Source organism: Triturus cristatus, chromosome 3_2, assembly GCF_964204655.1.
Source record: "Triturus cristatus chromosome 3_2, aTriCri1.1, whole genome shotgun sequence".
NCBI lineage: Eukaryota > Metazoa > Chordata > Amphibia > Caudata > Salamandridae > Triturus > Triturus cristatus.
This window is the reverse complement of record NC_140584.1, coordinates 1,139,203,984-1,139,231,484: the sequence shown is the minus strand read 5'-3', so window position 1 is coordinate 1,139,231,484 and position 27,501 is coordinate 1,139,203,984. Positions and strand designations below refer to the sequence as shown.

The window sequence follows — 27,501 nt, the reverse complement described above, 5'->3', positions numbered from 1 at the left end:
CCACTCCCCTCACATCTTCGCCCCTTATCAGACCACCATCACTTATTAGACAACCATCGCTAAGCCTAAGGTTGCGGATTTGTATTGTACTCTTCCTAATTTGGGTTTAGGGATAACATCCAGCAGGCTATGCTGTATAATGACTCCACCCTGGCACCCGTGAACTGTTTGAGCCTTGACACTACCTTTCCCCAGGGCACTGATAATACCCTGCACGTCCAGGTCATATGCAGGCAGGAAGCCTACAACCTCTAAACATTTTGGGCACTCTGGGGATCTATTGGTGTATATTCTATGTAGTCTGGTAGGCACCAGGTATGTACAGTGTAGTTAAAGTGCTTCACTTTGAAGCTAGTGTTATTTATTAGGTTTTGCGCAGGTCCTCGCTCGTTCTGCATTCGCCAGGGGAGCATGCAGTTCTCTTTTCCAGCCCTCCCTTAAGTACGGACAGTGGTCTATCCGCTTTCAGTGCTCTATATAAACATAAAGCTAGTCTCGTTCCCTGCACATGTTCCAATAGCCAGTCCATGGTGAAGGAGGTCTATGCTATTGGCAAACTCCCTACAAATGTCTTTGGTGAAGATTGTCTTTGAACTGTTGGTTGGTCTCCATGGGATTAGGCATACATGAGTAAGAGGAGTGTCTCCAAACGAGGTCCGGTGAGCCCAGACATAGTTGTGTGAAATCAGAAGGCCAGAGTTTAGATTCTGTGGAATGCAGTGTTCTGTGATGGAAGAAAGATACTTTTTTACAGCACTCTTTCATTGGTGTGGGTCCCAGTGCAAGTAAGAAATTCATCCCTACAAGTCAACGACTGAAAACTACATTAGACCACTACCCCTCGATTGCCAGCGTCACTCCTCTTCCTTACATTTACCCCCAACTTTTACGTCTCCTTTTCCGCTATCCCATGTTCCTTTCCACTAGTCTCTGGCCTCTCCTCCCGCCCTCCCATACACCACTTATGCTATTCCAAATGAGAATGTCAACCGATCAATGAGGGAAAAAGGATGGCGTGAACAGGTAAAATGCTCCACTATCCACCCTCTTACTTGGTCAGAGCTATCATGCCATTGGAGTGAGTTCTGTACACATGGGGCACATCCTGGTGCAGACACAGTGGGGGCTCTCCCTACTCTATTAGCTAGCAACAGACTGGGAGGGGAAGAAGTAGGACCCCTGTATCGCGGGCTGCATAGTTATACGTGCAATGCTGTTGCCTGCAGCCACATACCCCTATACCATGTTCTCACCCTCTGGTAGTACTTACCGTTTTCTGGGGGACAGTATCTACAAAAAGCATGCAGCCCACCCCTCAGATGGATAAAGGAAGAATGTGGGTTAGTCCCAGGCCACCCTACTTACCCTCCCCAACAACCCTGAGACTGTGCTGTCCATTCTCTGGGCCACACTGTTTTCTTAGCTCCTTCACCACAGTCTGCCCTTGAAAGAATGGAAGGCAGATGATGCAATCACATAGAGACAGCAGTGACGTCTTCCACTCTGTCTTGAGTGAAGTAACCAACCCCTGATCTATATGCAATCCGTGCAAAGAACTATTTCCCAAAATTCCACCACGTTCAAATTCTCCTGTGAATTCTCCTCCTCGTCCAAATCCTCCCTTCCCCCCCCCCCTTTTCTGAGTTGTCATTTTGTTTTAAATTAACTTGGGTAAGAGAGGGCTGGTAATCTAATTGTAGGAGACATGGAAGAAGGAATGACTTAGACCATCCACCCACGTGCTTTGCCTCTGTTTTCTAGCTGCATCCCCTAATATTACTGTATATATTTCATGCAGTAAGAACACATTCCTGTGTTTCTCTAAGCTTATGGGACCACTCAGACATCAGGTCTTACAAAGTTGAGTTGCACGGTTTATAAATGTTTCCACATATACTACCCAATGCATAAACTCGCTTCACATTTACTACCCATTACGTAAATGGAGTCCACATTTACTTATGTGGGCATGTCTGTGTTCTGTCTCAATCTGACCCTGTCGCATCTTCATTCAGTCTAGACCTGTGGGGGTATGAACAACTGTATCTGGTAATATAATCCCTGGAGCTATGACGGTAATAGAGCTAATCCACACGAGGACAATGACCATTAGTCCCAGCCAGCTGTCCATTATCCTAAAGAGTATGGCGACACAAAAAAACTGATGTATATCGAATTCGTCCATACAGGCTTTTTTTTTTTTTCTTCTTCTTTTTTTTTAAATTTATTTTTATTAACATTTGTTGTGATCCAATCATAGGAAAACGGGCACAACCACATTCAACAGATATTCCAATGCAATTTGCAGTATCTTGTATCGCATTACAGGCTCTCGTAGTGTCTGGCAAAGTATGGGGATAGTGGTTGGGAGAGAGTGTGGGCTCACTTTGATGACAGTAGACTCTCGACAAGCCCGCAACCCCTAGTCAGTCAAACACATGGTTCATGAGTTGGTTAGGGCCCGCTGGCCTGCACGGTCTCTTGGCCGGCTCTGTTCCTCAACACTAGCTGTTCTGTTCCTTTCCCTCTTGGATTGAGGCATGTGCCTCTCTACACACACAACAGGCAGTACAACATCCTCCTCATCCAAGGCAGTTGTAGCAGCAGTTTCTTTAGAGTCCTAGTCATTTTCATGGTTTCAAGGTTACGATGCCCAGCACAAATGGTTGGAGCGGGGAGAAGGTGAGCTTGGACACTGCGGAAGGAGAAGTGGTTGGTGCACCAAATATCTGCAGGCTTTCTGGGCTGAACTCTGGCACACTCAATATGCAGGTTGTCATGTCCACAGTGAAAGACAAAGAGCACCTGAAACGCAACCACCATTTTGGGCATACTTACCTTGTCCTTCATATTGCACCTTGCACTCTGCACTTCTTCTCTGTCACACAACACTTGTGGAGCATGCTGCACAACCTATCACTGTGCACGCATACAGATCAGTGGTTGATAGCTGATTTTAGGCAGCTGGCTAGATATAACCAGCATTGGCATAGCCAATAGGTCTTGCTTTTGGGACCTTATAAGTATTTAGTTATGCAGCACAATATCCTTGGTGCAACAGCATCAACTGTTGCATGGCTTAACACTTCTAAGGTCCCAAATGCGAGACCTATTGGCTATGCCAATGCTTGTTTAGGACTTGTGCTCTGAGGTAAAGGGAATCTGCTTTTAGGCAGAGAAGGTTGCTCACACATAAAGGTTGGGCACTGGCATAGGTCTGAGGCTAGAATGGGGTCACGAGGCTGCAGCTATATAGTCTGCAGCGGACTATGAAAATGCCAGAGCACCCGGAGGGTGAGGAGTGGCACTGCTAAGGATGGTCTTTGCGCCCACAACAGTCTCCTTCCGCGATTGAATTATACATACTGTTGTATTCCTGTATCTGGCGCTCTGTAAACCAAGCCTTCAATTGTTAAAATTACAGGGATACACACAAGATATTACTCCCTGCATTAAAGCAATAATAATTCATTCGAGGCGCCCAGCGCATTCGAACCTCTACGGAGATGGAAGAGTTTTCATTATCAAACTAATAGGCATTTTGTTTGTTCAATTATGTCACTTTTTAGTTTCTTTTTCTAACGGACCCAACGTGTTAACTCAGACTTTCCAGCCACAGAAGGGAAGCACTCCCTACAGTTTCATCTCCATTTTTTTTCGGTGACGAGATAAGTGCTCACGGCAGAGGTCCAGGGGATTTCAATTCCCACCCATTTCCAGAAACAAGACACACACGGGTGACTGGAAACCCCCAAAAATACAAACGGCAGAGGCATAAAGGAAATAAGCTGCAGGTCAGAGACAGCCCTAATAGACACATCAAAAATTGTCTGAAATATTACACAACTAATTTCTGTGGTTAGGAAGTCGCAGCCATGGCAACCGCTGCTGCTCATGTTAATTTATGCTACTCGATTTCACAGGCACAAACGGGCTCTTAAGGAATGTGCTTTGGAATAGGTCATGATAAATCTATCATTTGATTTGTTGAAAGCGGCGCATGCTCGCTTCTCCCAAACATGCCTTTTTATGATTCAGGGCGGAATTCACATTAAATACAAACTACCCTTGCGAATTTCTTTATACAGTGTATTTATTGTTCCATCCATATTGGTTCGAAAACAAGATAATTGTTGGTGAACGTGGTGCAACTGTGACTGGGAAAATTTTAAGGACTTCAAAATCTGTATTCTAGGTAATATAAATGTCTAACAGAAGTTACAATCCGAATTATGTTTGGCGCCTTTTATGTAGATGTTTCGCATTGGGCCCGAAGTGCAAACTCCCACAGACAGTCCTTTTGGGTAAAAATAAATCAAGAAGCTGCAGGCTTTCAAGTAATATGTAATAAACTGGCAAATGCGTGCTAGAACACACACACACACACACACACACACACACACACACACACACACACACCCACCCCCTTGCAAATGAAAGGGTTCCTCCCTCTCGGTGTGAGGTCATTGTGGAAGGTGGGACCGCGATCGGACATTGACACGTATTTAGGCGGCTGGTGTCCGCAACATTGATAAATCAAAGTCCATGCGTGTCCAGAGAATTATTTCCCATGCGGTTGAAGAAAGGGAAGATGTTGCTCTGTCGGAGGACACCGCAGTCGCACAACAGATCGAGATTGTAGCAAGCATTCTGCAGGGTGATGATGGAAGAAGCCCCATGACAAGATGGTAGCCCAAGGCACTCAACACGTAGGAACAAGTTGTCCGCGGTGATCACAGCAGCAGTGCTGCCTGCTCGATCCTGAGGCTGGGGAGGAGTGCAGGAGCACCAAGATAAATTGTTGGACCTGCAGGTATCCAAAAAATAGAAAGGAAAGTGAGTCCAGAACAATCAAGCTTGTCAGTCATTCATCAAAACAAATTAAAACAAGCTGACGAGAAGGGAGGGGGAGAAAGGAGGGGGTAGTGAGAGCAGACAGCAAGGCAGTGAAGGAGCATGATTCACACGCTGTAAGGCTTAATGAGTTTTAAGAAAAACATGGGTACCCCAATACGTGAACCTGGGGTGAAATATGCGGTAAAAAAAACAATGGTTTGGGTGTGGCCAAAAGGTCCAATAATAAAGTGATCCTAAGGAGAGCACTTATGGTTAGAGAGTTGAAGATTAATTATTTTAAAGGAGCAACAAAATTAATAATGTACATAGGGACATAAGTCAGTTCATGTGAAACATTTATTTCCACAACAATAGAATTCAGGTGCTCATACAATAAGTGAAAGAGGCGTGACGTGCAGAGTGATGGTGCCGTTTAAAATAACGGCATTGCATTGACAACAATAGTGTAAAACTCCTCAAGCAACTTTATAGAATAGGAAGAGTTTTGTTGTAAACAAAACTCCATGAAACTGAAAACGATTGCGTGCTGCCCGCGAGCGATGCCCGCAAGCTTGTCAGTCATTCATCAAAACAAATTAAAACAAGCTGACGAGAAGGGAGGGGGAGAAAGGAGGGGGTAGTGAGAGCAAACATCAAGGGGGGGTAAGGAGCATGATTCACACGGTGTAAGGCTTAATGAGCCATTACAGAAAGGCAGATGGCAGCTGTGCACGTTCACATGCGCGTAACTGCACGCTTGAGGCCAGCAAAAGCCTTTGGCAGCACTTTTAAAACTCCACTCCTAAATGTCTCGCCAGACCAGCGCATGCGCTGGCTCAGGCGAGACCTAAAAAGGGCTGAGCCCCTTTTGTGGAGTAAGCTGTTGCTGATAATGGCTCACCCCTTAGTCTCGTATTTTTATAGGGCAGTAGCCAGCCTTGGCAAATAGTCTAGGTACACCTGAAGCTCCTCCACTGGATCCACTGGTTGCTGTGAACATTTGCAGAGGACTAGAGAGCTGGCAAGAACTTCAGTGACGGGCAGCAACTCGCAGCTTTCTTGTCCATGCAAGGTCTTTTGTCCCTGCTAATCTCCTCCATAGCACCCATTCTACTTTTAGGTTAGGAGGTGTTGCTTGTGAAAGAGCTAGTTCTATGCCATCTTCACTGAGAATGTCGCCATCTTTGAGACCTCAAGATTGATCCTTTGACTAACTGCAATTGCCATCTAGTATTTATGCACTTGCGTTTGTTTTTATCCACACACAGGCTACGATGTCATAGCTTACTTAGAGTTCACCCATGCTAATGTACCCTGCACATCTTAATCTGTAAGGCACTTTGTTGCACCATGGGGCTTAGTCTGTGCAGTGTAAATACTACCATTAAAATAACAAACTCTCCAAAATGGCACGTAAACCACAAGCATTTTAGTCCGTGTTTGAGAAAGCCATCCTATGAACTTAACTATTTGCAGCCATGTTTTAGAAAATGACTTTGAGATGTTTGTGCTTTATAGTCATTCTAGCTCATTCAGTGTAATAGGAGGCCAATGATCCAACTTTTGTGCCTATTTTCTTCCCAGTACATCTCTACATCTAATTGAAAAGGAGGAAATGAGTAAAAATTTTAGTAGCATGTGTAGCTGTAGATACATATGCTGTGCATACTCATGCCATCTCATGCCTTCAACAAAGCAAGCAACTCCATCGCACCCCACCTGCGCAACGTCATCAACCTCTCCCTCGAGACTGCGACCTTCCCAGAGAGCTGGAAACACGCCGAGATAAACACCCTAATCTAAAAACCTAAGGCAGACCCAAGAGACCTCAAGAACTTACGGCCCATCTCTCTCTGCTCCCCTTCCCGGCCAAGGTCATCGAGAAAATCGTCAACCGACAGCTAACCCGATACCTCGAAGAAAACAGAATCCTGGACCCTTCCCAGTCAGGTTTCTGCAGCAACCACAGCACCGAGACTGCCCTCATCGCCGCCATCAGGACCCTGCTGGACAATGGTGAGACCGCAGCACTCCTCCTCCTAGACTTCTCCGCCGCCTTTGACACCGTCTGCCACCGCACACTAGGCGCACGCCTCCACGCCGCAGGGATCCGAGACAAGACTCTGGAATGGACCACCACCTTCCTCTCCGGCAGAACCCAGAGCGTCCGCCTCCCCCCATTCCGTTCCAAAGTCTCCGAGATCATCTGCGGTTTACCCCAGGGATCCTCCCTCAGCCCGACACTGTTCAACATTTACATGGCCCCGCTCGCACACGTCGCCCGACAGCACAACCTCAACATAATCTCCTACGCAGATGACACTCAACTGATCCTCTCCATCACCAAGGACCCCATCACCGCCAAAGCCAACCTCCACGAAAGAATGAAGGCCGTCACCGACTGGATGAAGATCAGCCGCCTGAAGCTGAACTCGGACAAGACGGAGGTCCTCATCCTCTGCTCCAACCCCTCAGCCTGGGACGACTCCTGGTGGCCGACGGCACTGGGGGCAGCCCTGACACCCACTGACCACGCACGCAACTTGGGAATCATCCTCGACTCAACGCTCTCAAGGACCAAGCAAGTCAACGCTGTCTCCTCCTCCTCCTTCTTCCGCCGCCAAGACATGAAACACCCTCCCACTGAGCCTATGACAGACCCAAGACCTACTGACCATCAGGAGACCTGGCAGTTCGATCAGTAGCGCCCCACCACCCCAGCGCCTTGAGACCCTCGCGGGTATGTAGTGCGCTTTACAATTGATTGATTGATGCCATCTAGTGTTAGGCTTGGACGTGTGAAAGTTGTTTTTCTTCAAGTCTTTTCAACTTGCAAGGTGCAGTGGCTTCACCTATTGCTGGTCATCGGCTCATTTTGTTAATTCATAAAGTCAGGACAAGGTCAGAAAATAGTAAGAAACATTAGTGATGAGGACTTGCTTGAGGAGAATCCAGTATAGGAATTCGAAGTAATTCACCTTTCAGACATGACATTAAGTGATAGTATATTGTCTGTTTTGAAAAAAGGATTATCTTTCTGCCCAAAAACTGCCTGTAATTTTACAGATTTAGAAATTGATTTGTTCAGATTTGCTAGAAAAATGAAATTAAAGTTTATTTTCTATGATTAACAAAGCTGTTACTGTACAGTCTAACATTAAAAGCTCAATAATGACTATAGCCGAACTACGTGAGTCCCATGGCGGACGAAACGCGTAGGCTGGCTGTATAGAAATTTCTGATTGATCTGTATTGTGAAGATATTGCAACAAGTGTCAACTGAGATGAATAATTGTCAATAAAGACAAGTGAACAAGGAAGCTTGCATTGTAACTTGGATTATTTATGGGCTTCAATAACTATTTGTGGAGAAAATTATAATAATTGTATGCTCCTTCTGTATACATTGAATCTTTTGTCAGATGACCTTTGGGTGGTGGATCATTAGAAGTGAGCATTAAACGTTGTTCTGAATATTTACCCCAGAAATAATCACTTAGAATACTCACCTGTGCACACGAGTTCTGACCCTCACTGCTCTTACATGTTGGTTAGTCATTTTGTTAATTGTTTTCTTCTACACCGCTTTGTTCAGGTGTGTCCCTACGAGCTCCGGGTCGATACCGCATGATGGTGTCACCAGGCCCATTCAGATCCTTCACACTCGATGATAACAATCTTCATGTGCACTCTTCGGTTCCATTCGTCAGGCAGCATCCGGCTCCGTGATCAAAACCCTAAGCCTCACACGGGGGCTCACCCTCCGGGGCTCCATCTGTTTCTCTACACCGAAGAATGTGCCTATGATCGAAAAAACTCCATTACGCTACTGCTCGAAGTGTCGAGCAAAATACTTGAGTACCTATACCCTCCATCTTGTTTGCAACCTCTGTTTATCCCCAGATCATCGGGTGACCTCCTGCTCCACATGCCTCACCTTCCGGAACAAGGAGACCCTCTACTACTGTTGTGCTTGACACAACGCCTCTGCTTCGATGGCACATTAACAAGCAGAGGATACTCTGGAACTCTTTAGGGACCAAGACATCGAGAGTGACCTATAGCTGGTACTTCCAGCTCTGAGGCCTAGGTTTTCACACTGGAAGAGAGTTCCGGATCTGATTCCTAAGGGAATGAGCCGATGCCTGCCCGTAATCCTGCAGATCTGTTGACTGGGTGTGAGTGTTTGATTGGTTCTGACGCTCCGTCCATCACCACCCCCTTTTGTACCGCTTTGTTCGCCATAAGTTGGCAGGGTATGCTCAGACGTGAGTCCCTTGCTCACTTTGCCACTGGATTCAAGCAAGCCTGGCTGAAGACGGCTGAAATGCCAGAAACCGGTCCTAGGAAGCTTGTTTCCGGTCCAGGGAAGACATGGCTTTTCAGTTTGGGCTGGACTGTTCCCATGAGGCACAGGGTCAGACTGATTTGCATATGGCCATGTCTGAACTGGGGTGGCAGAGTGGGCTAAAGAACGGTGATGGATCAAACCCAGATCTGTTGACTGGGTGTGAGTGTTTGATTGGTTCTGACGCTCCGTCCATCACCACCCCCTTTTGTACCTGCCCGTAATCCTGCATCTAACTTGGCCGCAGTAAATACAGACTTGTGGCCTCCTACCCCTAGACACCACTCTGAAGCTGAGCATTGTCCTTGAGGTGGTCGCACATTGAAGTCACAAGCCTGTCATGATGCCTCCATTCTGCCATTGCCAAAAGCCCATGGTCAGCACCGAACCTCTTCGGACCCAGCACCCTTCCAGCTATCTGGAACTCAGTCCTTGAAGCTATGCCCTACAACTCCAACCACCCCTTCGGTTTCAACGTTGGAGCCACCCTAGAAGCCAGCATTGTAGACGATACTTTCAGAGCCGAAAACTGGCTTTGTGCCGCTGGGACAACTGCCATCTTTGATGCTGAAACAACTGGCGTCAGGGCAGCTTCTTCTGCTTCCGAGGATCACTAACAGCCCAACCTCCAAAGCCTGCAAGAGTAACTTGATGCCATGCAGCAGAGAATCCTGATTAATTCTGAGACCGGACAGATGCTCACTCTGCCTCCTGCTAAGGCAAAGGACCCTGTCGCTCCCATGAGAAAATTACTTTTAAGGAAGCCAAAAAGCTTTGGTGCCATGACGGAGGCACTTTACCACCCCCTCCTTTGCCTTGTCTCCTCCATTCCTCTCCTCCTCCTCTGCCTACCGCTCCACATCATCCCATCCCACTATTACCAGTAGACCTCTCACCTGATTCACCTATGGGTTCCCTTCCTTTTTGATTCATGGTGGTTCACACCGCCCGAAATCGTGCCAACTCTTGGGGCATGCGTCCCCTCCCAAATGGAAGAGTAAAAAGATAGATGCTGAGGGGAAACGTGTCGCTGCCCAATTGGCTACGCAATGCTGTATCGCCAGTTCTGTAGGTTTGTTCTCCCAGTTCAAAAGGGCTCTCTGGGATGAAATTCACATGTGCCCACCCTCCTCCTCGGAAGCCTTTTGATGTTCAAGATCTCATTCGTTCATCTTTAATCTTCATTTGCATACTCCTCTTATTCTGTATCTCTGTGCTTCATCTTCATGAGGAAAAAAGATGTAACAATGGAACCGATAGCCATGCACATAATCAACAATCGATGAAGTCACTGTATCGTGTGATTCAAAAGACTTCCTTGGAAAAAAAAAAGTTGCACATGTCCGAGCCCAACACTAGATTGCAAGAGTAGGCAGAGCATGTGAATATACAGCTTTACATGCCATGAAATGTAGATGCTTACTTCCTGTGAATATAGCAGACATTCCACACCAACTATATTATGCACACTGCGCTACCTTCTAAAACTGGTGGAAGTATGTATATTTGTATCTATGCCTAAGCATTTGTAGAGCGCATACCTAGCCGGAGTAATGGAGAACTGAATAAGGACTGGAGCCTTGAGATCTTATTTATTCTAGTTTACAGTACAGCAGGATGTTTGTGTTGATGAATTGTGTTGTGTGGAAATTACTCACATCTGTATTGAATTGCTGGAGGGTTAGGAAAGATCTGACATTAATCTGGATGGAGAAGGCTTGCCTTTATTTGTTGAGCATGTGTGACCTAAAAGTGGGCGTATGCCCTGCAACACAGACCAATGTCTGTGAGAGTGTGGGGGGGGAGATTGGGCTATATTCAGAATCTAAGTGTATCCCAGCCCTTTGGGTCACTGAGCAAAGGGTTAATAAGGAATTGGGTTGCTGTTGAAGAGGGTTGAAACCCCACTCCAGCAACCGCTACAAACCTTGTCAGGGTGAAGCACAAAAAGTCACTAAATTAACCTGTGCTTCACCCTCTAATAGCTGGCACAAAAGTTATCCGGCTTAACTTGGGGGCAATGTATAAAGCATTTACACAGCACACAAACCGTAATAATGTGAAAACAGAACACAAGAAAAAATCCCCACCACATTAGAAAAATAAGTACATTTTATTAAATGGTTTGACACAAAACAAAATAGATAAAGAGTTTTGTGGGGTAGAATGCCTGATGGGGTTCACGTGCAACCAATCCGGACTAATAAGTAATGCAGATGCATTGGCGAGCGGGTAGGTCCTGCACTCCTCGCGGTTCTCAGAGCACTTTTTGGCAGAAATTATGTTAGCTCCAGGTTTTGGGTTTGGGCTATCTGACTCCAGTGGCGTAGTGAGCAAGGGACCCACGTCTGGGCATACCCTTCCCACATATGGCGAACAGCAAAACACACAAGATGATGGACGGAATGTTGCACATAGGCAAAACATTCACCTCCAGTCACAGATCTGGGTTTAATCCATCGTTATTTTGCTCACCATGCCACCCCAGTTCAGACATGGCCATATGCAAATCAGTCTTGACCCTGTGCCTCATGGGAACAGTCCAGCCCGAACTGCCAAGCCAGGTCTTCCCTGGACCGGAATCAAGCATCCTAGGACCGGTTTCGGGGGTTCACTCCTCATCAGTCAGGATAGCTTGACTCCAGTGGCATGAAGAGCAGAGGACCCAAGTCTGAGCATCACCGCCACACTCTGGGTGACAACTTCAAAAAGAACAATTGATGGACAGAATGCAGAATAATGTCATACATTCACCCCAGTACAGAGATCTGACTTGACTCCAATCGCATGGAGAGCACGGGGCCACGACTTGGCAGTTCAGGCTGAATTGTTCCCGTGAGGCACAGGGTCAAGACTGATTTGCATGTGGCTAGGTCTAAACTGTGGTGGCACGGTAAGCAAAAGAATGATTAAATTATCCAAGATCTCTTGACTGGGGGGGGAATCTTTTGATTTGTTAAGCATTCCGTCCATCAATTGTGTGTCTTTAACTTTCCAAAAGTGGCATTTTCGGAATTGTGAATTAAAATCAGACTTTACCATTTAAAGGATTTTGAATGACTATTCCTCAGACACCAAAAATGAGTTTTCTACCTGCTCCCAATCAAATATTAACATTTATTAAACCTAATAAATCAGAACACTTGGAGTTAACATCTATTTTAACAAGTGCTGCACATATCAAGTGGTAGAAACTCATTCTGACAGCTGGGATGAGTTAAGTTAAGGTGGACCGGCGATGCACAGTGACTTCAGTAGTGAGGCATATGTAAGCAACTTGCATTTTCTCACCCGATTTGTCAGATAATGGGGGTGTTGATTGGTTTCCAGTTGTAGAAGGATTGTAGGCGCGTATATGGTAATGTGGTACAACGCTGGCCCCGATGAGAAAATATATAATGTGTTTAGTGATCAAAACACGGAAACAGACCTTAAACTGCTGACCATTTAGGTGCTGGGTTATGTGCAGTGAAAACAAATTAGAAATATAAATTAAAACATATGAAAAGGAGTGGAGGGTTTGGACACAGAAGTCAATGGTGCAAAGCTAGATAGGTTGGAGGTAGTTGTTACAGTAACAGACGTGGGTAAATTGTCGAAGAGTTGGTCAGTGTGAGATTGTTTATGAGAGTAGGGCTGTACATTAAGATAGTGTGTGTTATTTCTTTGTTTGCTTTCTGGGTCTCCAATCACCCTAGAGGGGCCAGAAGTCTTCCTTGAGATCTAGAGCTCCATCTGTCTTTATTTTCACCTTCTGCACCCTGGCAATCTCAGTAGCTTAGCTACAGCAAGTTTCTGATTTTATTCATCATAGCATCAGGCAAAGGCCTAGTGAATGGGGTCCTATGATTTGTGGTGATGCCTTAGCGAGCCACCGGACTCCTTTGACATTGTTATGGCACATCATGGGTATGCGGTGGAGAGGGGTGGGAGATGCTGACGGATGAGGATGGCGATAATGGCCTTAGTTGTTTTTGGATGATTCAGTAGTAAGGTTGGTTTAATTTGTCTTCCCCTGTTTGCTTCTGAGACGGTTGCGACATTGCTACCACTTTGATATTATATATGCACGTCTTTGTTAATACGTTGCAAGGTATACGTGACTATTTAGTCCCATTGTGTGGCTTATGTTGTTGTCTTGCATGCAATAGCTGTTATCGAGCTGATTCATTGTCTGCTGGTCTTTCGTTAGAATAAAATCAATAAAGATTTTTTTAAAGTACTAGGAAGATGGGTTTCCACATTTCCACTGACTGCCTTTTTTGATTTGCATTTTCTTTTCGCACAGGGAACAATATTTTCGGACACTGCTGTTGCAAACTACAAAGAACTCGGGCCACACATCTTTAAGAGATATATCCCCAAGATTCCAGCCAAGAGACTGGGACTCCCTGAAGAAGTGCGTATTTTGAAACAAATGTTATTGTGCAAGTGTTGCTGACTGTGCTACGTAGAGGTGTCCGAAAGAAGCTGAAACTGTGCACACATCCGTGTGCCTTCACTGGATTCTCCTTTCTGCTGATATTTATTCTCTACCTTTAGCGTCTCTAGACTGTCAATGCTTCCAATAACTTTCTTTGATGTAGATTTCCCTCACCTGCTTCCTCTACTTATACTTGTCATGTTCTGACATGTATAATGATATGCATCTCAAACACAGCTGAAAAATATCTTCTCTTACCCTTTTAAGGATTTTTTTGCACCTTCTGCTTAACCGTGAAATGTTTTGTTGATTATGTTCCCATCTTGGGACTCTCCAGTCTGCGGCTCCCCGGCATCTGTATCACAATCCTACTATCCCCTGTCCTGTTCCCCAAACCCTTCCATTACTGTTCCAGTGAATAGGTCACATTGGTAATAGTGCCCTTGTGGGTGGTGTGCCATGCTTAAGCCAATGGAGCAGAGTCGTAACCACAGGTGTGCCTCAGAAAACTGTGCGCCTTGAGGTAGCCCAGACCCTCCTCCTATTCTGTCCCTTCATATGCCCATCACTTATCTTTTCCACTTGGGGCCAGTGGTGGCCGACACAAATAAAATGTAGTGGTGCGGGTGAGGGGGGAGTGTGAGAAATCATGCCACTGCATCTATTTTCCTTTCCGGAGCTGGTCTTACATCCACAATTGTCAATGAAAAGTCAAGTGTATCAGGTGCGTGTTGTCTCAGCCAGGATTGGACTTCTCAATGTGTGACACTTCAGCAGAGTTGAGCCTTTCCATTTGCATTATATTGACCTGTTCAACTTCCCAGGAGTCTTTGGATCTACTCCTATGAGATTATTGGTAGGGCGGTGTACGGTATTGAAGAAAAAGAAGCACTCTTCATGCAGATGTATGAATAGGTGAAGAATCGGCTCCTTTGTTTCCTCCATTCATGCACTGTTAACTTGGTGAGTTCCCCCGGGCAGGCACAAGCAACTTACACAGCTATACATCCTGTTGGCTTTGCCTATTGGGTCTGAACTACTCTGCAGTCTTTCATGTGCTTATTCCTATTCACTTGCCAATTAGGGTTCCAAATAGTCCGACTCTGCACACCAAGCAGGCTAAATGCACCAATATTGTATTGTTTTAATTATTGTCTGTCAGTGGTACCAGGGCATCCTTGCACAGGCCAATCTTCTGAAACTGTGCTTCTCTTCTGTGCAGCGCTGCAGGTACTCCAGGCAGCCAGCGTAGGCCACGGTTAGCAAGCGGGTCCCAGCGGCTGCCTGATTCAGCGTCTCTTGGTCTCTTCTTGTGGGCTCAGAGAAGCTGGTGGGTCACTCAGCCTTCAGTGATGAGTGTCCCACCAGGTTGAGTGTTCACTGCAGTGCCGGGCCTTGTTGCAGCACTGCGTCCTCTGGCTAAGTATTATGTCCCTCTCTGGGCACTGTATTGGGGAGCTCACTCGATAAGTGCAAGGGCACGTGTAGTAGCTGGATGACAGCAAGATTCCAACCTCTGGGCAGTACAAGCTCTGCCCCAGCGAGACAAGGCCTACCACTTGAGTCCCGTGCAGTCCTCTCCTACAGCAGCTCAGCGCTCCTGCTCGACCGTGCAGGTTCCCAGGACACCAATCTACTACTTGGAACACTGATTTACTTTCCTGGCCTCACCTCTGTGGATATTGCTGTCTTACTGGAGCAAGGACTGGGAGCCGATCTAGTTCATATCGCCTTCTTGGATGTAGTCGTGCCCTCCAAAGTTTTCACTAGTTGACCAGCAAACGGCACATAACACATTCTATGATATTTCACAACAATACATTTTAAGGGTTCCAAAAATGAACAGCAATTAATCAGAAGGAAGTAGAGACTTTTGGAAGCCATAGGAGATATTCCGAGGCAGGAGCTTAATTAACTGACTTCCCACCCAGCCAGAAGTTTGCAATGTGCTCCCATAGGCCAACTCTCTTCACCGCCTTAAACAACCCTTCCCTCCTTATCTGTCTCCCAAAGTTCACTGATTTTTCCTTCTGCTGGTATATTTTCTTCCCAACCTTTTTATTTTGATTTTAAAACAATGATGTAGGAGGCTGACTTAGTATATGGTGCACACTTATTTAAGTGATGCACCTTGCACTAATCCAGGCGACCCTTATGGTGATTTTAGTGGTCTTTGATAACTATAGAAAGCTTTCAAAGTGGGAGCTGTGGAGAGCAGACTTCAGGGGTTTCTTGAAGGAGTGTTAAGCAGCTTGTTTTACCAATTTAATCATGCAATGTAATTTAAACGAATAAAACCCTCACAGTGTTTACATAAAAATACTTCTATTTATTACACAACAGTCACTAACGCATTGGTATATCTCCTACCCGAAGATATCAACACAATACTTAAAAATACTTCAAATGCAATAAGGTAAGTAGCACAAAATACGGTGGTCTCCAGGGGATGAATAAACCATATATTGAGAAAGGGGAATGCAAACTGCAGAAGAGGACTGGCCTTGGACCAGAAAACCCAGAGGAGCTGGGGACACATGGATCCACCCAAGGTAAGTACCCAGGTACCCCATGGAGGCTGTGTGCAGAGTGGGAACACACCCGTGTGACCAATGGAAGTGAATAGAGAAGTTGTGGTTGCAGTTTTGCAGAAGGACCCTTCCCAGAGGATCCCGAATAATTCCCTAGGAGGACAAAAGGTTGGAGAGCCCCAGGAACCAGGTTACCTACACCAGGGAAGCCAGGTGCATAGGGGCGAAGAGACGTCGGAAACCTCCGTAGATGACAGTGGAAGACATGGAGAAAAGTGCCTCTGGAGAAGAAGGTGAATAAGTTCAATTGAATCCAAGGGTGGATTCTATAAGTGAAGAACCTGCAAGCAGAGGAGACAGTCTATGCCACTCAGTGGTGACCAGGAAGCTCGACAGAGCAATGCCCAGCGATGTCGTCAGACGGTACAGAAATGTTGACGTTGACCTTGATGCTGCAGCTGTGAGGACCCGGTGACGCTGAGGAAGACCAAGAGCCGTGCACGAGCTGTCCGATGTTGGAAGTCGTGAGTAGGTGGTCGGTGTCTAGTGGGAGCACCAACAAGCCTTGGTAGCCACAACTGAGGTGGAGAATGAAGAAGGAGCAACGTTGGGACCAACAAGGTCCAAGGGACTCGCCAACAGCTAGAGAGTCAGAGCAGGCCCAGAGCAAGCAGGTGAGCCCACTGAAGTAGAAGAACACCCTCAGGAGGACCCATAGGGCAGAGACATAGGAGTCGCATGTGGACCTCGAGCAGATCACCAAGAAGGATGGCCCACTGTGCAAAGGATGTGGTGAGGAAACTTGGAAGGAAGAGATGCTGGAGCTTCTTGTAGCCCGAAGATCTTCAGAGTACAGAGCCAACAAGCCTTGACAACGACAAGTCGAAGTGGTGCACAGGGTTCGGTCCTAGTTGTTCCAATGAGGGATACTGGTCTCAAAATTACAGAGAGGGCAGGCCAGGCCTCAAGAGAGTTGCAAAACCACCACCTGTGCTGCTGGGCCTTTGGAAGTCCATAGGACGACAAGAGCAGCAGACTGGTCAGCTTTGTTGCGGTGCCTGCAGATGCAGGGGAGTGACTCCTTCACTCGAAGGAAGATTACTTCGGGTGTGCTTGATGCCCCACACCGCTGTTTAAGAATCTAGAAGAAGCACAGACCCAGACGACGAAGAAGACTTGCAGAACAGCGAGACCAGGAACTGCAGGAGTCTTACTTGGTGCAGTCTCTGTCGCAGGCAAAGTCCAAGTGTTCAGACGGTCGAAGAGTGACGTGGTTTCAGGCTGTAGTCTTGTCCCACAATGAAACTAAGGAACCACCCAGAGGTAAGCCCTTAAGCACCCTAGGGAAAGGGTTGGAACGAGGGGCTGATACTCCCATGTCCTCTGTCCAGTTATGCGCCAGAGCTGGAGCCAAGGGCTCCCTGAACTGGCTTGACTGGAGAATGCAAGGAGGGCACTAATTGTGCCCTTCAAAGCCATCTGGTGGTGCTGGCAAGCACCTCCACCCCAGCCCAATACACTAAGTCCTGTCTGGGAGGTGGTCACACCTCCCTGTGTCAGTAAACATATTGTTCTACCTTCCCCTGCTCTAGCTTGGCTCGGCAGCAGGAGGGCAGATTCGTTCCTGTGGTCGCGTGCAGCACTAGCTTTCTGTCAGACCCATAAAGTGTTACCGGTAGTATGAGGGGGGTGGGGTATCCCAAGTGAGCCCCCCAGGACATTGGATCATAATTCCAACACTGGAATTGGTGTTGTGGTATGATTCTAACATGCTGGATACCAAACATGACTGGGATCTGTGCAGCCACTTATAGTTAGAAATCTTGTAATGACTGTCCACTGTATGTATTAAAATGGCTGACTGCAATTTACAAAGCCTGGAGAATCGATTCAGGGGGTTTGTAGAAGTGTCCTGCTCATGCAGGGGCACCCTCACACTTCTAACCAAGCACCCTGCTGTCAGGACTGGAGAGCCTGCCATAGGTATGACTTGTAGGTTTTAAGTGTAGTCACCCCAGATATAAGGAAACATATATCTGGTGTAAGAGGTGCAAGCACCAACTCTCACAGGCTGCAATGGCAGGCCTGTATTCACTGTTTAAGTGGACTCCCATGGTGGGCACACTACATGCTGAAGCCTATAGGAGACTCCATGTGTACCTATGGCCCGGGTACCTCAGTGTCAGTAGCGACTTACAAAGGTACACCAGTAGCCAATTGTGGAAGTGCCAAAGTGCTTACCTTGGTCAACTTAGGGAGAGACCACAGTGACTTGGGTCCTGATTAGCAGGGTCCCAGTCAGACTTGGTCAAAAACACACTGACATCAATCAAGCAAAAAGTGAGGGTAACCATAAAAGCAGATCCTACTTTCCTACCAATGAGGTTAGAGGAACTGCTACATAAAAATAATCTGGTTGAGCAGAGGGGGTTGCCAGACAATGTGGAACCAAGCCACAAAAACCGGTGACCCATTCACAGGTGCCTTCTTGGTAAGCCGAAGAAGCGGAGTGTCCTAACATCTTTCTTCAGAGGAAAAGGTACCTGTTACAGAAATGTGCAAATGCATCTGCTAGTTTTCTCTCACGTGCTAGTGCCTTGCTGTGGCCAGATGGCAACGTGTGTTTTTTGCATTCACTATTCAAGTAACTGTTGCTACCTGGCACCCACTTCTAGTTGATATCCCCATTGTTTAAGCTTAAACCTCCTGTTACACTGCTACATGTTATACAACTAAATATATTTACTTAACATCTGTGAAAACATCTTAACAACCCATGTCATTTCATTAGTATTGACTGTACTTTGTGCTATCAGTATCCTGTCATCTTTACACTTTCAATTCTGTTCCAGTTAAATTACAGAATGGATGTCAACTTTGTCATAGTTTCTACAGGGGTTTTCCCTTTGTCCCATCTTAAACTGTGTGTATTTTTTTCTTCATATCAGGGTAATAGTTTGTAGAATGGTAGCTACCGGCTGTCCTATAACATACCCTTAGCCTGTGAAGACTGGATCCATGCTAGAGTTTCAGGAACACCATTTACTATATAAATAATTGCCCCTTGGATGAATTGTATCTGTTTATTCCACATGTTTGTCTGAGAATCCATCCTATAAGCTACTTGAGACTGTTGCCTTTCAGGTTAACCATTAGATGTGCACCCTTATTGTCCCCATTTACTTTTAAACTGACAGTCTTGTTAGGTAACCACTTCCTTCTCGCGGCCCTACTGACAGAAAACTTCATGGTTTGATGTATGCAGATCGCTATTTTTGGGTGCCATTGGCCACCACCAGCCCTTTTCCCAAAATAGAGCCCATTTCTGCCACAACTCCTTATGCACTGTAGAATCACTGCAGTGTAACGTACTGCTTTTCAAGCCAAACCTAAATGCAGCCACATACTTTACAGCTATTATGTACTATTTAACAGTCAACTTCCCCCTTTCAGGGGAAATAGTGCTGGGGGGGAGGGGGCGGGTAGAGGTGACGGGTTTTCACCAAATGTCTGGCTGTGGTCGTGGTTCATCTACGGAGGAGCGGTGTCCGTGTCTTCCCTTACATTGACAATTAACTGATATAGAGCTCAAGCATACACCACTGTCTCGCTCACTTGCAGCTCACTTTAGATATACTTCCTAACCTGGGCTTCACTACCAACATGGGAGACTTTCCATTCACAGCCGCAGATTCAACCCTTTCTGGTACAATCTTAGGTAAGACGGGATAAGCTTTTCCGGTAATTGAGTTGAGTCCAAGCTTTTCCCTGCTGCCTTTCTGACAACCAAATCATCAGCTAATGATGCGTACATAGTACTGCATGCTGGGCAGCACACGCCTCTGCTACAATAGTGCTTAGCAGAACAGTGGTGACAAGTGGAAGGTAAATGGGAAGATCTAGTGTTGGTAAAGGCCAGTACCCATCGCTGTCTGCAGGAATTTAACAGGAAATGGCCTTTTCTGGATCCTGTTCCGGAGTGACCATTGCCACGGCCTCTCATAGGCATATCTACAAGGCATCACTGTTCAGGGGTTCTGGCTTCCTCCCCAACAGACACATCACATAAACTACTTGGAGCTGTTGGCAGTCCAATTGGAGCTCAATGCATTTTTCTACCACAATCACCACAAAACCGTCCTGATCAATACAGACAACATAACTGCCATGTACTACCTTCAGAAACGGGGTCACTCCCTTCTCCCACCTGTCGAGGCTAGCACAGGATATTTGGCGATGGGCATTTACCCACAAGGTTCACCTTCTTGCAGAGTATCTGCCGAGAGTAGACAATGACTTTGCAGACCTGTCAGCAGGATGCAGCAACAAGTCCACGAGTGGGAACTACTCCCAGAAGTCCTCATTCTTTATTTTCAGCGATGGGGGTTTACTGACATAGCTCTGTTCGCAACCGCCAAAAACCCCAAATGCCCAAGCTTCGCCTGCAGGTTTCCACTCCCACAGTCTATGGGAAAAGGCACAGTGGATGAATTGGTCATGGATATTTGCCTATGCTTTTCCGGCTCTCCCACTCCTTCCATATGTGGGACAGAAGCACCAGCAGATCTCCCTCACCTTCATTTAGGTGACTCCCATGTGGGCCAGACCACCTTGGTTCTCGAACCTCCTCGAGCTCTCGGTTGTGCCGCATGAGAAGTTCTCCCAACAGGGCGACAAACTCATGCACCACCAGGGGACCCAGAGGCAAATCAACTAAAAACAACCCAACATAGCCCCCCCCAGTCTCATCCTGAAATTTTAATAATAGTACTTACAAGACTAATGGGGGCCCATTTGAGCCCCTTTATTCTTGCTCTCTAGCATTTCTATTCTGGAAGGTGATCTTAGTCACCATTAACTCACTTAGACACATGAGCAAGATTCAGGCGCTGATTTTAGAGGAACCTTTTTTCAAGGTTCACGCTGACAATGTAGTTCTTAGGACTAAACATAAATTGCTGCCCAAGGTGATCTCTTGCTTCCTCCTTAACCATACCATAGAAATGCCAGGTTCACTGAGACTGACAGACAAGACCCTGTACACAGCAGGCACTTTACACACTAGATGTAAAGAGAGTCCTCATGTATTTCGTTGATAGGACAAATCTATTTTGTAAGACTCGACAACTATTTGTGGCCTTCACGAAACCACGCACAGACACTGCTGTTTCAAAAACAGTAATTTCTTGCTGGCTAGTCAAGTGTATTCAAATCGGCTATGCCATAGCTAAAAGGCAGCTCCCTGCTCTTCCAAGACTACATTATACACGTAAAAAGGGAGCCTCAATGGCTTTTCCAAGCAGCATCCCATTAGCGGACATCTGTAAAGCAGCTACCTGATCCACACCGCACACATTCACCAAACACTGTTGTGTGAATGTCCTGGACAGAGAGCAGGCCCAAGTGGACCAAGTAGTCTTGCATACGCTCTCCAATGTTCTGCAACATCCTCCGGCTAGCCACAGCTTTAGAGGGGAAACTGCTTTACAGCCTGTGTAGCTACAGCTACACATGCCAGTAACAGAAAATGTTACCCTGTAAGAGTCTGTTCATGTAATGTAGTGCTGTAGATTCACATGCGATTCCCTGTTCCCCGGAAGCTGTTGGTTTTTTACAGATCGCTTTTCTCTATGGGGCAGATGTAAAGGGTGATTGCTTTTTACATCCAACAAAGTTCTTAGAGGACCAACCAACATCTGCTGAACAGGGTGCCCAATTTGTTTCTGTTGGATAAGTGGGTAAGCTAAATGAAGTTTGAGGCACTTCAACAATTTTCCCAGCAGATAGAGACAAATGTAAAACCCATAAGAGGTTCAGGAGGATGTGAAGGGTTGTATGACCAAAACGAATTTCATATGGGCAAGTCTGATTTGGCAGGTCCCTAGAATGAAAACTAAGATGGAAGATCCAGCATAATAAGCACTTGGATTAGTGTGTAGTCTCTGCAATCTTCCGTTCAGATGTCTTGGAGCCTGGTTTACTCTTGACACAGGCTTCCTATGGCCGATGAAATTTTATAAACAAAACATTGGGGTCTACTTCTGTTAAGGCAGTGATCAGACCCTCAAGACTGTTTGCTGGTTCTAAGACTGGCAATTGATGTAACGTACCAGCGCTGGACAATTGAAAATGGTACTCTAAGTAGGGTAAAGAAAGATTGGATTTGACCATACCGTACTCTCATAACTCTTAGAGGTACACCTAAGAAGGAAATATTGTCCTCTGGGCTCCAGGCTTCCCTTTGGCTGTTGGCTACTTTGAGTTTTCAACATAAGAGAGAAGGTTCATGTTTTTGCATAACCAGGTGCCACCTGTGATGACGTCGATGTATAGAAATAATACATATCTGGCCTAACAATGTGGCCCAGCTGTCAATGTGGGTGGTTTTTATTAGGAATAATTGTTCGGTAGTAGGTCATATTTGTTCCTTGTTATGTTATTAGTGAGGTATCATACGTGTATGTTTGTTACCTGGTGCTGTCCCTGCCTTGCTTCTTAGTTGAGTGGGACCGCATGTTCTTGGGTACTGAGATCTCATTATGGCTTCGATCCATCAGATGTTCAAAAACTGAAGCTTTTCTCATTTACATTGCATTATGGGGGAAGTGATACATATGCCTTTTTTGAATTGGAGAGTTGGTATGCAAAATATGATCATTCAGTAAAACCTATTTCAACTTTTTAAAAAAACCTGTAAATGTCAGATCCCTTAAGTGTGCCTGGAGGCTAGGAAATACTCTGCACTACCCTCCGCTCTATCGATACGTTGGGCCATGGCGTTAACAATGGCCCTATAGCCAGTATCAAACATCAGGGTCTCATCGTGTCCAGTGTCGAGATCCCTCCCAAATTCATAGAACTCCACTGGGTTAGTCAATTTACAGGAACTTGGTATTTAAAGGATGGAGATGCTCCAGAAAGGGCTGCTAATAATCTGTCCAGGGGGCTATGAAACTGTAGGATGAGAATTTCACATTCTTCCGATGTTCTGTGTCCAGGAGTTTGACGCGTAGTACAGATTCTTGTCTTAGTCTCAGATAAACTCTAGACTCTTCACCAAGACCCTGGCACCATGATTGGGATCCTGCACAACAAAGAAGTGTTGACTCAAGACATTGGATGACTGGATGATTGATGTACACAATTCTCAAAATTTGGAAATACAACCTTAAATCCACTCAAGATGCAATAGATAGGTGCATGTTTTTGGGAATCCTGTGAGCTGTGTTTTTACCTCAGGAAGCATACCTAACTGATCGCTGTGCACCTTTCTCCTGTGGAGGGCAGTGGTGCAATGTTTAGAGTGGGATTGCTGGCTGTAACATCAACTCACTGAATGTATAGGGGATATGTGGCAGGCTGTCTTTAAAACCAAACAAATATTCTGCCAGAGGAAAAACATTTGAGTGTCCTCTTCATAGTTCAATCTCTCATGTTATATGTGGATGTGGCAGCAGCTCCCGCTCCGCTTGTTCCAGCACTGCTGTTTCCGGGACATCACCTCAGACAGACAGTGGCTGCAGTCCCTTTTTAGGTCTCGCCTGACCCAGCGCATGCGCTGGTCTGGCGAGACTTATTGAGAGGGCTCCAAAAAGTGCTACCAGGCCAGCCTAGAGCTACAGTGCATGTGCGCGGGTACGCACGCTGCGCTTGACCGCGATTACTTTCACTTTCGCGTAGCCAATAGGTCTCGCTTTTGGGACCTTATAAGTATTTAGTTAGGCAACTGTTGCATGGCTAAACACTGATAAGGCCCCAAAGGCGAGACCTATTGGCTATGCCAATGCTTGTTAATTAAAGGTATACAAGTGCCAGTAGTTCAAGAGATATTGCTGATTGATTGGCCATTGCTGTTATGGTTGAGATTGATTAGCAGTGGCAATTGACTCCTTGCTATCACTCCAGCTCAATTGTGGCAGTACAGTCTGGGTTGGCACTGAAGTTAGGTTTGAAAGTGTAGTTTTCTTTGTTTGTTGTGGCTGTTCCTTTGAGAAATAATTTCATCTTTTGGTTGCAGCAATCTATGGGTGCTGGTCTGATTTGGCAGAAGGGTCTGTAGGAGACTTTTCTGGTAAAAGTGTTAATCACTTTGTTCCCATCTACATATTGATACTGCGGTATAAAACAGAAATACTGTGCAAATGTTATTTAACGTTACAAATTCAAGTTATGTTGCTTTTACATAACATAAGCGTATCCACTATTCATAGATAAATGTTGCATTTTCATCCAAGCAGGCTATATGATAGTTTGGACGAGTATGTTAACCTGCTTGTTTTGATTATACCAGATCTCTCCCATGGTGTGCTTCTTGCTCTCTCCTGCTGCCTCCTTCGTCACCGGGGAAACTGTGAAGGTTGATGCTGGACAAAGCTTGTACCATTCCCCTTGGGAAGTGCCAGGTAAATATTAAATTAAGAATGTCTTACAGCTATCCATCAAGTGAGTAGTGTTTTTTCCCCTCAATGTCCCTTACAGCGATGGTCTGACAACCCATCTTCATGTGAAAAAACACAATGATGCACTAAAGGTCCCCCTTTTTTTTTTGTTTTTACTGCAGTATTTTCTTTTTATTCAGAAAATGCAGCTTCTCATGTTGCTGCGAAAGGAACCAATTTTTAGTGGAAGACCCATCATCAGAGTCCACAGTGTATTCTGCTTGCATGAGTTCAATTGCAGTAGCGCCTTTTTATTTAAATAATCCATCTTTAATAGTGCAGTGTTCCTCTGCTGCCCAACAGAACGTCATCTTTCAGTCTTGCTTATTGTACAGGGAAATGGGATCCACAGCTCCAGTGAGTACATTGCACCATTCTACTCCAGTGACTTACGTCAGTGTTGTATGTAAAACCCAGCAGACCTGTCCAGCAGGATTTGAAATTGAAGCAGGATTTGACACTGGAATGTGAAGGGGAAAAAAATATGTTAACAGCCCCACCCTGCATATTCTGTCGGGTTCAGAGGCTTCATCTTTGCCCGTTCAGGTCAGCCTGTAGATTACTCCTGGAAGGCATTTCACACACCTATTCAAATGCTAATTATTGGCTGGCAGAAGTGGGAGACCAAATGTAGCGCTCTGTAACTTCAGGCTGAGAAAAGCTAATTTGCTAAAGGTTACTCTTCCTTCATATTTGTAAAACAAATCTGACTTCATCAATACTTCAATTATTTTTCTAGATAGTCCCATTTCCTAAATACAGTAATAATATTTTAATCTGCACTCTGGTTTTCTACATAGGACCGCTACCTCTGCCACAGTGAAAAACAGTTTAAGGTGCTAGTCCCTGTAAACCTATGTTAACATTAAATTTTTACAGGCCCTACTTATAAATACCATGAATCCTGCTTTGTTGGCTACAAGGCTATATAAGGGGTGCATTAGTAATATTTAAAACAAGGTTTTGACCTGTCAAAAGGGTTTATTTTGGTTGGTCAATTTGCAGTTTCTACACTGCTTTAGTCAGGCTACACTGGTAGGCCTAAAGCCATATTTGCACAAGCATTGTAGTGAATGGCACAATAGATGCTGGTTATCAGGAACAAAAGTGCATCCATAAATTCTGCAAAAATATAGGGTCAACCAAAAATCTGTGGCGACCACATACAAAATAAATGTTTCCTACAGCTGTACAAGCAGTCCTTTATGTTGCAACGCATTCAAAGTTGAGATGGTTCCAGGAAAGCAGCCGGTTGGAAGCAACATTGACACGTTTGAGAAACTTCAGTTAACGTTGTGCTTCTGACTTTTTGTTTAACTTACCCTATGTCTTCTCTGGCATTTACCTCCCTTTCTCTCTTCTTCCTCTCACTTATATTCTAGCTGAATCTTCTGCCTGCCTTCAGCCTACTCCATTATCCTGCCTTGTCGCCCCGTACTACTTTGACATTGCCTTCTTTTCATGAACATCACATTTGCATGATCTCTGATTATCCAGTTTTATACTTACTGCTCATGTTAGTTATCCGGGACCCTGTGCTCATTCTTACATAATTTATCAGATTAGTGTGTTGCAAGTGTTCAGTGTATATTCCAAATGTCTTCCCCCTTTTATTTAACTGATGCTCTTATGAGCGGTTTGTTTTGTTAATTACAATGGTCGACTCACCATCTCATGTAACATGTTATTTTGTACCTAGTGCTCCATACGCCCACTGCCTTTATTTGTACTATGTAAAACTGCATAATTAAATCTCCCAGTGCGCCTTGAGACAAAAGCAGGAAGGCAGGCAGCCCGACTTGCTCTGTATTCCTAGTCATGCGTGTGTTGTATGGTGCCATCCTACATGCCCAGCATGTAGTCATTGTTAGACCTGCCGGACTTCCTGGTTTACTGATTCCTGGTGCTGGAAGGATTTATTCTGGATGCTTTTCTTTACTTGTTTCTCCTTCCTATGCCTTTGGAGCCTGCCTCTAGATTGCCATTAGCCCACCATCACAACAGTGGCACCCTCACTAACATACTTTCTCTTCTTGGCAGCAAGACCACTGCCTGATGCAGCATGACAAACTCTATCTCAGTGTGCTCTGGGACAAATGTATTTGCAAAGCCAATTGGCCCTGTATATGTGAGAGCTATTGGCTTTACAAATGACTTTTAACTATGTTGTACAGCAGCGTGGCTGCTCTGCCGCATGGCTAAAAGTTACTGGAGTGGTGTAGAGTAGAGTGGCATGGCGTGGTGTAGAGTGGCATAGAGTTGTACAGTTGTGGGTGTAAGTAACTAAATCGTCAAAGACTGCAGTCAGGTTGAAAGCAACATAAATAAGTGGAATGTCTGTGTTAAAAGTAGGAGAGCCCCAAAAGAAATGAGTATTGTGTAATTGTCTTACAATTGTTTGTCTTTTTTGTTATTGTGCAGATCAACAAAATAAAAATGATTAGATTAAAGAAAAAGCAGGAGAGCACATTGCACGTCCAGGAATAATACGAAAAGCTTATTAAAAAAAATTAAATAAGTGTGCATTGCAAAAAGACAAGAAAGAACAAAGACAGGGAAGAACACCTGTACTTGGTGCATGCTCCAGGGAAGGTGAGAACACAAAAAAGAAGCTTGGGGGAGCTAAGCAAGTGAAAGATTGGAAATGGATGAAAATGAAAAAAACAAATGGTATACTGTGGGTGGGTTGCAAGCCCCCTGAATTGTAAACAATATGTCGAGCAGCACATGTGCCATGTAGGCAAGACCTAAAAAGTTAGGCATCCCTGATATACTGTGCACGCTCCAGAGTGCGTTTTGGCATCTAGTGTTTCCTCCTTCTATCCATTTGAGCAGCATCAGCTCTGCAGCAAAATATGGCAGCTAAGGCCGAAGAGCAGTTGGCTGGCTTTTGTTGCTTGCTGTCACTTTTTGTGAGACCTACCC

The 27,501-nt window shown here is 45.5% G+C and overlaps 1 protein-coding gene across 1 annotated transcript in view; it reads left to right on the top strand.

Moving 5' to 3' along the window:
- PECR (peroxisomal trans-2-enoyl-CoA reductase) overlaps positions 1-27,501 on the top strand; it is a 122,480-nt gene that overhangs the window by 85,702 nt on the left and 9,277 nt on the right. The window contains exons 6-7 of the mRNA XM_085649956.1: positions 13,473-13,583; positions 24,429-24,540. Of these exons, the coding sequence (XP_085506082.1) occupies positions 13,473-13,583; positions 24,429-24,540 (223 nt within the window). The remainder of the gene's footprint in view (positions 1-13,472; positions 13,584-24,428; positions 24,541-27,501) is intronic.